Below are 11,691 nucleotides of genomic sequence, written 5' to 3' on the forward strand. Positions count from 1 at the left end.
TAATTAGTGTACAGGCCTGCAGTTAGGTTATTGAAACACTAGGTGGGGGCACTCCATCACATCACAGTTACTCCGCTCCTCGCCCTGCAGTTTCATCGCCCCATTGTGTGCGTTTTAATTTGTCTCTCGTCCGTAATCCACTAACTCTAGCTGTGCCCTCTGGATGTCCACTCACTGTGTTCGCAGACGTTAAAGCTCTTGGCAGGGTGGGATGGTTGGAGCTCTACCAGCAGATGTTTGGGGTCGGCATCCGCGAGGGAGCAGCTGTACCTCACCACCCCCCCTCCGGGGTCCGAGCTCACTGTCAGGTTCACACAGCGCCTCTCAGACCTGAAGCCACGGATTACAAGGAGATGGGAGATGGATGAAAGGATGATAAACAACCGGATGCATTTTCCAGCCAGGTGGTTTTGTCCACTTACGGCGGCGTCTGGTTGTTTGGAAGGACCAGCTGGTAGGAGATTAAGTGATCCACGTCCCTGCTCACCTCCCAGCTGCACGTCACCTCCCTCTCTCCATCCAGGACACAATGCAAGCTGGGAATCTGCCCAGTGTCTAAACCCAGAGAAAAAGAACTAATAACAACAGCTGCAAGCGCCAGATTTTTCATCAGAAAGAGAAGATTAGAAATGTGAGAAAAGGAGATAAGGCACGGGGTTTCTTATAGAAGAAAGGTCAGAGATGGAAGATTTATTCACATCCTTAAATTTAATTAAAAGTCCCATTACATTATTTTAAAAGTACTCAAAGTAAAAGTACAAAAGTATTATCAGCAAAAAGTACTTAAAGTATCAATAGTTTATTTTTTTTATTTTTTTTTATTAATTTTTATTTTATTTTTTATTATTCTGCAGAAAAATGGCTTCCATTTATGATAAATTATTATAAATGTGACATTATTACATTGTTCATTTTGTTGCATTAGGTATTTAGTGTTTAGACTTTGACCTTTTTGTACTTCAAACATTTAGGTGCATTATGTTAAAAGTTAGGATTAGAAATCGATTATTTCCCTTTTCAATGAAACAGAGTAGGAAGTAGCATTAAATGGAAAAACTCAAAGTTCTCCAGGTAATTAAAAATCGTGATTGTAACTATAACTTTTTTTTTTTTTTTAAAGGTCACCTATTATGCAAAATCCACTTGTTCATGTCTCCTCTACATCAACAATTGTAGAGGAGAGATTCTGGAAGTTTCAGGAACAAATATTCTCTCTCTTTTTGTCCTGATCCATTTCTATAAAAACCTGTCTGAAAATGAGCTGATCAGATTTTGGCCACTTTATGATGTCATAACGTTTTTTTTGGCTTGTAGCCTATAACCATTAGCCAATCAGCAACCAAGGTAACCCCCCCCCCCCCCTTATCACCTGAATCTCCTCCTAGAGCACCATTGTATTCTTTTTAACCAAATCTCTCTCAGAGGGGCGTGGGGAGGGGCTCCTTATTTTCATCTAAAGTAACAGACAGAGAATCAGCACTTTTGAAACAGGGCTGAAACAGAGGGGATTATGGGTAATGCTGCAATGATTTTTTTTGGCTTGTGTAACCATTAGCCAATCACCAACCAAGGTAACCCCCCCCCCCCCTTATCACCTGAATCTCCTCCTAGAGCACCATTGTATTCTTTTTAACCAAAAATCTCTCAAAAAACAGAGGGGATTATGGGTAATGCTGCAATTATCTGTTTGGTATTTGGAGCCAAACACTTCAGAGACATGTTTTGTATATATCTGAGACCTATAATATATTGATGAAAAACAGTATAATTGGGGACCTTTAAATCTTTTTTGTCTGACCTGTTTCAGAGTGCCAGGTCACCACAGGGCTCCAGTCGCTCCACTGGCCCACGCTGGCCCGGACCCTCACCCGGGCTTCATAGCTGCGACCCGGGAGTAAAAGCCCCTTCTCCAGTTTCACACTGGTGTTTGTGACATCCTCAGACTGTAGGGAATGAGAAGAGATGTGTGTGAGTTCAAGGTCGCATGACGTTTCACATGGATTGTTATGTTTCTGTTTCAATGCACGGTGATGAATGGATTGGAACTAAGTAAAACAATTATACAAATTAGGAATTGCAGTTAGCTAAAATTATTAGTTTTAATGCAATTATGTCGCATGTTGAAATGCAAAAAATGTGGTAAACATTGCAAGCGCTATACATCGGCATGGTAATGTTGTCATTGTGAGCATATAAGCATACTGATATTAGCATTTGGCTCTCAGCAAATACAAAAACATTTAAAATACCAGATCCCCTGATAAGTTTGTTTAAACGGATGAACTGATTGAGACATTTTTATTTTCCTGAGCTGGTATTTCCTGTGGCAGGTATAGACAAATATAATTTCAGATGTTGTAATTGACTTTTCATGACCTAGACATTAAGTAAAAGCTGGCAGCAGATTATTTGATGCTAACCGTCCATTCGTCCTGTCCGTGTGTCCTGTAGCTGAGCTCATATGTGAGGTTTCTGTTCAGAGAGGAAGACGAGGGGTACGGGCTGGACCAGCTGAGCCGCCGGCCTCCATCACCTCCATCATGGGAGGATAGATTCACAGGTGGGCGGGCTCTCACTGTACAACACAAAAACACATAGCATTGAGACCACAATGGAAATCATTATTCGAGCAAGAATACTTGAAAACAGAGAGGTTGCTGGAAGGTTTATTGAAGGGCATAGGCAAGGAGAACAGAAGATGAGCAATACAAGTGCTTGCCACCATCTCTTTGCCAAACCTGCCTCTGGTCTGCATATTTAACTGATTCTTAGACAAGTCATAAAGCAAATGTTCTCTAGTATAAACATACCTAAACTCCAAAAAACAAGGCGCCTCGTAAAGATTAAGATGGACGTCAAAGCTGCCTGTTGTGACCTAAGACTGTCACGATCTGTGTTGTGTTTTGTTTTGTCTTTTTCTGTCTTTGGTTTCATGTTTTATTTTGAAAAGTCTTCACCCCCTGTCTTGCCTGTTGCTTTCTGTCTGTGTTCCCTCCTGCCTGATTACCCGATTGTGTTCACCTGGTGCCCCTGTGTTTTCTCCCCCCTCCTCACCTGTGTCTTGTTTGTGTGATTAGTCTTGTGTGTATTTAAGTTCTGGTTTTTCTGTCTGTCATTGTTGGTTCATTGTTTGCCGTTGACTGTGTTCACGAGGTAGTGTTCTGTTTTGTTCCTTAAGACCTTGAAGTAAAGGTATTTTTTGCTGTTTATTTTGCATTTGGGTCCTGCACCCTAACAAAGACCTGCTTAAATGATTCCTAACATCGAAAAGGCCATTCTAAAACTAAAATATGTATAAAAAAATTGTATTTTGTAATGTACTAATAGATGTGAATTAGCTCAAACATTATTAATAAAACAAGTTATTTTGCTCATTAGCACAGTTCATTATCTAACGTACAGTGCTGGGAAAGATCCAGAGGCTTGTGTGGGACAGACGAGCAGAGTGTGTTGTTCTCCAGGAAGAAGACGGTGTGTTTGATGCCGATGGCAAATGTCCGGGTTTCATATCGACACTGGACAGTCCTGTGCTCTCTTTCATCTTCAGCACCGCAAGGCAAACACTGCTCCCTGAAAGGACATCAACACAGAGCTGAGGGACAGAGAACATGCCAGAACGACATATTGCCCATTCATGGTGTCAATTAGTTCACTTGGGTTTTGAGAGAAGGGCCACACTTCAGATCCCCTGCTGAGCTACTTACACCAGGTCAACACATCCAGCCTTGTTCATCCATCATTTCATGACTCATCATTTCCCACCCATTCATCCTTTTCCCGAATACCTCATCCTTACCTCGTTCCCTTCGTTCGCTTCCTACATTCACTCGTCCCTTCATCCTTTGCTTCCTACATTCACTCGTCCCTTCATCCTTTGCTTCCTACATTCACTCGTCCCTTTATCCTTTGCTTCCTACATTCACTCGTCCCTTTATCCTTTGCTTCCTACATTCACTCTTCCCTTCATCCTTTGCTTCCTACATTCACTCGTCCCTTCATCCTTTGCTTTCTTACATTCACTCGTCCCTTTATCCTTTGCTTCCTACATTCACTCGTCCCTTCATCCTTTGCTTCCTACATTCACTCGTCCCTTCATCCTTTGCTTCCTACATTCACTCGTCCCTTCATCCTTTGCTTCCTACATTCACTCGTTCCTTTATCCTTTGCTTCCTACATTCACTCGTCCCTTCATCCTTTGCTTCCTACATTCACTCGTCCCTTCATCCTTTGCTTCCTACATTCACTCGTCCCTTTATCCTTTGCTTCCTTCATTCACTCTTCCCTTCATCCTTTGCTTCCTACATTCATTCGTCCCTTGATCCTTTGCTTCCTATCCCGCACTACATCCATTAATCACTTCTTTCCTTCATCCGTTCATCCCAGCTTCCTTTGTTTATCCCTCCCCCTTTCTTCCCACATCCCTTCAAGCATTCATCGCTCTGACCCTCCAACCCTTGGACTCTCATGCTTCCCTTACTACATCCCTTATTTGATTTATCCTTTCCTACACCCCTTCGACCTCCATCCTTCCTTACCTATCCATTTATCCCTTCCTTCCTACATCCATATGACCCTTCATCCCTTCTTTCCCTACATTCCTTCAAACGTTAATCGCTCCCTCCCATATTCCCTTTGACCGACATGCCTCCTTACTTCATTCCTTTTCCAGTCATCCCTTCCTTCCCTTCGACAGCAGCCTAACACACAACATCTGGTTGCTAAATGCTAGCTATTCCAATATCATGTCTTCACAACGAGCCGGCCCTCAAGCATCCTCTGTTTTCTCCCCTGATCTTTTGCCCTCACCTGTTGTCTTCTGTCTTGAACCAGAGCGTCAGGGTTGTGTTTCTGTGCTCCCTCCAGCTGCAGAGGACATGGGACTTGTAGTCGTTGTGGCACTGTAAGGATTTCAGCAGCGGAGACACTGGGTGGAGAAAAGGAAGTGTTGTTTGTTGATTACTTTGCTGAATGTATTTTCTTTGCTGTTGTGTTGTGCTGAATGTACTGCAAGCAGCATCCAGTTTCAAGAATAGGAAGTTGTACAACAAGGTAAAAAAACATGAAATCTAAGCCCTGCATTCAAATACTAGAAGTGTAAAGGTACTATAAGTGTGTATATTATAGGATAATTCATTTCTTAATGTGTGTATAGCATTTCTGGTGCAAAACGTCAAACTTATAAAGATGTTTATGTCCTCAAACCATTGAGAAAAAGGGACACTTATACCTATTTTTAAATGAAAACAATTTGAGGAAATATGTTTTGGAGAAAAGCAATAACATTTAAGGCGGTCTGCTTTACTTGAATGATGGAGAAGTTGACTTCACAGTGTAACTTTCCATAAAGAAAACATTTAAGACTTTGGAGATCCTCAGTATTATCGTTTGTTAAGTGAACAATTAATCACATTTCAAAGGCTTCTAGCATGTAGTGTAGGGGAAATCACTTTTATTATATGCACATTATTTATCAGCTTTCTGTCAGATACGTTTAAAAGTACAAAATTCCCCTATGAAATGTGGTGGAGTAGAAATATACAGTACAATATACTCTTACGAAGTACAAACTACCCCAATCTGAACTGAAGTCAATCGGTTACATTTGAGAACATTACTTTTATTTACGTGATGTATCACACAAACATAACAAAGGAGCATACCTGAGCAACGATCCAATAAATAAATACATAAATACATAAATACATAAATACATAAATAAATAAATAAATAAATAAATAAATAAATAAATAAATAAATAAATAAATAAATAAACACACACATAAATAAATGAATAAATAACTAAATAAATAACTAACTAAATAAATAAACAAGCAAAAAAACACAAATAAATAAATAACTAAATAATAAATAAGAATCAGAAATATTAAAACTGAGACAGTTTTTAGTATTTCATTCCAAAACAATTGTGAATATGCCATGTGAAGAGACTTACCGTTGCTGCTGCTCTCGTGTACAGAACAGCAGTCTGGAGCACAGCAGAGAACCAGAGGAGGGAGCGTTGACCAAAGCATTACCCAGTAAAGAGGCATCATTCCTGGGCACACACACAGCCAGGAGCCTCTTTTTGTCTGAGGTCTGTTTCTGTAAACTTCACTGTGCGTGTTCACATCGTCCAGAAGTCTGATTGTACGGACACAGTCAGAGAAAGGGAGAATGGGTTCATTTACTAGAAACAATGAAGAAATGAGTCACGACCGCACCAGCAGCGATCACTTCTGCTTTAAACGTCTGCTTGTTGTGGGAAGTCACCACACATCCGCCTACCTCTTATCTCCCTCTCACATGAGATTAAAACACAAACACATGCTGTCACTGGGGACTATCAATAAATAAAATACCAAACACTGTTGATTCAGATGAGCGGTTTTATCACTCTGCCCTACCATACTGTGTATGTAAACAAATACGTATTTACAGCTTGCACTACGCTTCAATCTTTAAAACCACACCTCTTAGAAAATAAAAGTTTACCCTGTTTGGGTTAGGAGTTATACTATTCAGTTTTGCCCAAATGTAATTGACTTGTAAGTCATTTATAGATTTGTTTTTGTTTTTAAAGTGTCATTATCTGCAAATGTTATTCCCACTTGTATTTTAGTTACATTAAACATTTCCAAATGTATTGCTTTTTTGTTGTATCTTTATTTTTATCCAAAACTAACACAACCATGTCGTTTCTGAATGTAAGTCCATCTTTCTGAAGATTTTGTATCGACTTCTGAAAATATCAATTCAAAGCATTGTTTGCATGTTTTTAAAATACAATTTTGTATGTCCATTTAATGATAACTGTTACGGCCCCAAAGCCTGTGGCCTGTGAGTGTGCAGGTGTGTTGCAGGTCCTGTGATGGGGGTGGAGCTGAGGAGGCCAATCAGCATGACTGGGGACACCTGGCCGGAGCCGAGGTGCTACTTAAGCCCAGCTGCCCGGATTCACATGGCCCCCGTGACTCTCTCCAAGACCGCTGCACAGGGCCGTCCCTCCCTACAGGCCGATCATGCAGACTGCGTGGGGGCTCACCTTGCAGAGGGTGCCTCACCTTGCGGAGGGGGTTTCATCTGAGCCGAAAATGCGGCGCACCGATGTGCTTATGCGGCGCAATTAGTGTGGCGCGGCACGGTTTTTCTCCACTAGCACCCCCCCCCCCTCGCGAAACAGAGGCCCTCATCATATAACTTTGCGTGGCCAGGGACCGACTTGCCGCTGCAGGAAGACTCTCGCCGGGATCCTTTCCCCTCGCCCATCCTCTCATTCTTGTTGTTTTGGAGCTGCCACAATAAATGTGCCGTGGTTTTTGGAACCCTCGAACGTCTCTCTCTCTTTTCCTGTTGTAGCCTACGAGCCGGTCATAACAACTGGGGGCTTGTCTATCGTGAGTATGAACCGGGAGTTAGTTGTGCTGTTTTGAATTGATACTTTTCATATAATAGAATATGAAAAGTATTTTAAGACATGATGTTGATCTCCTTTATTGACATTTAATTGTTCAATCCTATAGGTTCCTGACTATGATTTTAAGATATATTTGATGGTAGATCCCAGGCAAACAAACACAAGAAGTTAAACTTAACTTTAACAAAATCTTACATTTAATCCTTTTTTTAAAGTTAGAATATATTTTCAAATGAAGCCATAAATATGCAATTAAAGAGGAAACGTGAAAATATACCAATGTTTTTTGTTTAAAGTGAGAAAAAAGACGAGGTGTGATATTGCATCAACCAGGGGGAATTTGAAGGGTCACTCAGGCATAACACTGCTGTTGTTTACAGTATCGGGGAGGAAAGCCCCTTCAGGAGAGTGTGGGAAGCAAACAGTCACACTGATGCTGACATTTACCACAAAATCACAAAATCAAAGGCAAACTGAGATTTAATCCAGATATATCCCTGGAAAATGTGATTATACAAATGACAGAAAGCATGAAGCAAAACTGGAAGAAATGCTGTTACCGACATTTCTCTTTACCATGATATAATTACTCGTTCGCAATATTGCAACATTTCTTCTATTGTCCAACCATTACGGAAGTCTCTTTATTCAGAAAATTCACTGTAAATCCGTCCTGAGTCACAGAGGATCTCATGTCATCCACCTTTTGTTATCAGCTCTAATGAAGACAAGATGCATTTTGACTTCCTTCTTTCAGAAGAATCGCCAAATAAGAGCTATACACACATGAATATTACTGTACTGTTTTTTAAGGTGATATATACAGTATTCACACAATTTCAACCCTATGAAAAGAAACCTTATTTAAGTATGAATGTGACGCTACGCTACCTTAAGAAAAATACTTGTTTCCAGTAAATCCTCCAGTAGCATGCTGTACTTTGCATGAAGATGTTTTCAGAGTTTCCTTTGTCCGTTTTTTTGCTGCTTCCTTCTTGTTGGCCGTCTCCTCATGACAACGTTGAAAACTCTCTGGGAGTTTCCCAGTTCCCCCTTTCTGTGACATATAAAAAATGTCAGGTTCCCAATATCACATTTCGCCATTTTATGCTTTGGTCATTACTTTTCCTATTCTTTACTAGATTTCCTTATTGTATGTTACAATGTTTACTCCAGTACATTTCAGAAATACATTTGTATTTATTATTTTATAGATTTAAGATTTTACAAACAACACATAGTATATGATCAGCTTGTAAAATACGAGGTATTCATGTTATGACTTTTTACTGTGCCCGCTTTCTTATAACAGTGAGTCACTCTGGTTGTTCAATTTTAAGTCAGAGCCGCCCCCACCAACCCACAGGGGTTTCACTATCACTGAATCAAATTAACCCCAAAAACACAGATATACAGACACTTCTTAAAGGCGGTGGGATAAATACAATAATTTATATTTTTTCACCTGTTTTGATCGGTTGAGTGCTGATTGAAGTCCTTTGTTAAAAAAAAATAAAGGTCACGACATATATTTATGACAAATATGTTCCCATACAACAAAACTTAATATTTAACTATGGAAACTTATTTTCTCCAAGGTTACCATTTTAGATACAAATATGTAATATAAAAAGAGATTTTGTGTAATAAAATGAAAGTTAAAAAAATGCTTTGTTTAGTAGAAGATCATGGTTTGGGTTAAAATATGTACATTTGTGACATAACTTAATTTATATACTTGAGTTTAGTAAGATATGTATTCAACTTAAGTATGATACTTTTTGTAAGTTTAAAGAAGTAATTACAAGTGAACATTAGCTTTTCGTTTAACATGCTACACAACCTGAAGGTCCCGTTTTTGTTTGCTGTAGTGTAAGATACGTTGAAAATGTTGTGGAGTAAGAAACTCTCCAAAGGTAGAAGATCCCTGGTTAGCTCCGTCACATTACGTACAGAGGTTAAAATATGTAAACATTTACTTTTTAGCCTCACATGGGGCACCAACAGAGCCCTCTTGAGTGAAAGTGGTTGGACCCATCCATCCACCCCCCAGAGAAATAATAAGTTTAGCTCAAACTTTGTAGACAAAGCATTTTTGTTGAATGGAAACAACATTGTAAGGAGACCAGGAAAACGTTTAAACAAACAACGATAAATGCTACTTCAAATGCGCTTTTCACCTCGATATGAGGTCCGTAAAGAATAGAATAGATAGAATTCCTTTATTGTCATTGCACCAGGTACGACATTTAAAAAAGCAATCCCCGCAGTGTATTTCCACATAAAACGAATAAATATATATCTATATAAACATATACACACATCAACATGCTCACACATCCATACCAACATGCATACATGCCCGCACATAATTTAAATACAGTTTACAATATAAAAAACACAGGGATGATATTTTGCGTCTCTGATGTCGATCAGTTAATAAAACTATTAAAAAGTAGTGCAGTTGCAAGTTGTAACTGTTCAGTTCAGCGTTTGACGGTGTTCAGTTCTCGTATGGCTCTGGGGTAGAAACAGTTTTCCAGTCGGTTTTTCCTTGATTGAATTAGATCAGAGCTAACAGGAAGTGTCCAGGGTGTGAAGAGTCTGCAATTATGTTGCCTGCTCTGTTGAAGCAACGTTGGCTGAAGAGTTCCTCCAGAGAAGGCAGTGAGCAGCCGATGACCTTCCGGGCAGTGTTGATGACCCTCTGAAGGGATTTCCTGTCCTTTTCTGAGCAGCTGGCACACCACGTGGTTAGGCAATATGCCAGCACACTCTCTATGGAGCAGCGGTAGAAAGACATCAGAAGCTTCTCCTCCAGGTTGTTAAGTGGAGTCGCTGCTGGGCCTTTCTTACAGATGTTGACAGACCAGGATAGATGAAGACAAACTGAACTCTGACTCAAGTATTTCCTTCAGCTCTTCTGTCTCTGAAGCATTAACAGTCTTCTAGGTCAGGTTCAAGTTTATTTATATAGCACATTTCAACACAAGGCAATTAAAAGGGCTTTACAAATAATGAAACAAATAAGGAGGGTGAAGATACAGTCAAACAGAAACACATCTTAAAATGACATTTAAACACAAGATAAGTGCGACACATGCCACATGGACTTTACATATAACAGCAAACGTATCACATTCATGCTATAGTCACACTTGTCATCTCAATATGGCCGAAAAGTCTTAATGTTTTCTGACGGATCCAGATGTTTACTTGTCTCAGATCGTGAGCCATGTTGCAGTCTGTTGGCGATCTTGGCGTGATGCCTTTGAGTCATGAGGGAGAAAAAAACGTAACGGCATGGAAGACGATGTAAAGGACATTTAAAAGCCAGAAGCATGCATGCAAAAACATCTAGTGTTATTTACTGGGGAATTAGTTATACTTGTTATTGTCACTACCTGTGGTTCAAAGCTGACTCTATCTATCTGATCCATCAAAATCTAAGAAGCTTTATTGACATGTCCCTATCAGTAAAACATTAAAAACAATCATGTCTGTCTCTCTCACTGTCTTGCCGTATGACTTCCTACTAACAAGCTACTTTAACGCCTCACTCACAGAAAAGTTGATCATGAGTTCCGATAATAACGTGACCAATTCCTCATTTGTACTGCTGCAACTTCGTTTCTCAACAATTGTCCATTATAATACTCAACACCTCGGTTTTAAAACGTATGGGCGTTGTACAGTATTAACTGTAAGGTGGAGTTGCAACAAAGGGTCTTAAAACAATCACATGACCTCCATTTCTTGCCTGATCATGCGCGGGTTTTCTTTTTCATTTAAATAAAAACAGATATTCAATGAGGAACTGTTGCTATACCTTCCCATAAGTTAGGCGTGCGCCCAGACAAATTGGGAAGACTAGAATTACTTATTTCTGTAAAGACGTTAAAACAAAAAACACTTCCTCTATTTCTTAGAAACAATGAGGAACTCACCAATCAACTTGCTGATCTGTACATATCTGATTAACCACCCAAAAAGCAAGATGTCCAAAGTGGTGACAGACTGTATCTGTAGTGACGCATGACTTAAATACATTCAAGTTTGTTATTGCAAAGGGCAGTTCATGTAAAAATGTGGCTCACAAGTCACTTTACTTTAAGAAAGTGGACACAGGTCCCTCTTCTACTTCTTCTTACTCATGCACGGGGATGTGTTTTCATATTCTTCAGCCATTGAATTGTACCTGATTGCACCATAATCATACAATAATGCAACTTTCAATATTCCAGGCAGCAGATCAACCATTTCAACCTCAATCTTGC

The 11,691-nt window shown here is 39.8% G+C and overlaps 1 protein-coding gene across 3 annotated transcripts; it reads right to left on the bottom strand.

Annotated features, from left to right (window-relative positions):
- Positions 1-111: 111 nt before the first annotated feature.
- csf2rb (colony stimulating factor 2 receptor subunit beta) lies at positions 112-8,434 on the bottom strand. Of its 3 annotated transcripts, none has more exons than XM_079644464.1 (8): positions 8,306-8,434; positions 5,954-6,141; positions 4,807-4,924; positions 3,401-3,570; positions 2,421-2,575; positions 1,799-1,943; positions 423-555; positions 112-330 (listed from the first exon to the last, which is right to left on the bottom strand). In XM_079644464.1, exons 1-8 carry the CDS (start codon positions 8,359-8,361, stop codon positions 147-149), a joined length of 1,149 nt encoding a protein of 382 aa, XP_079500590.1. In that variant the 5' UTR covers positions 8,362-8,434; the 3' UTR covers positions 112-146. The 3 variants fall into 3 exon arrangements, with proteins under 3 accessions (XP_079500590.1, XP_079500592.1, XP_079500591.1); XM_079644466.1 differs by lacking the exon at positions 8,306-8,434 and adding an exon at positions 6,286-6,600; XM_079644465.1 differs by lacking the exon at positions 8,306-8,434 and having other exon boundaries at positions 113-330; positions 5,954-6,266.
- Positions 8,435-11,691: the final 3,257 nt, after the last annotated feature.

The sequence above is a fragment of the Notothenia rossii genome (assembly GCF_949606895.1).
Source record: "Notothenia rossii genome assembly, chromosome: 8".
Taxonomy (NCBI): domain Eukaryota; kingdom Metazoa; phylum Chordata; class Actinopteri; order Perciformes; family Nototheniidae; genus Notothenia; species Notothenia rossii.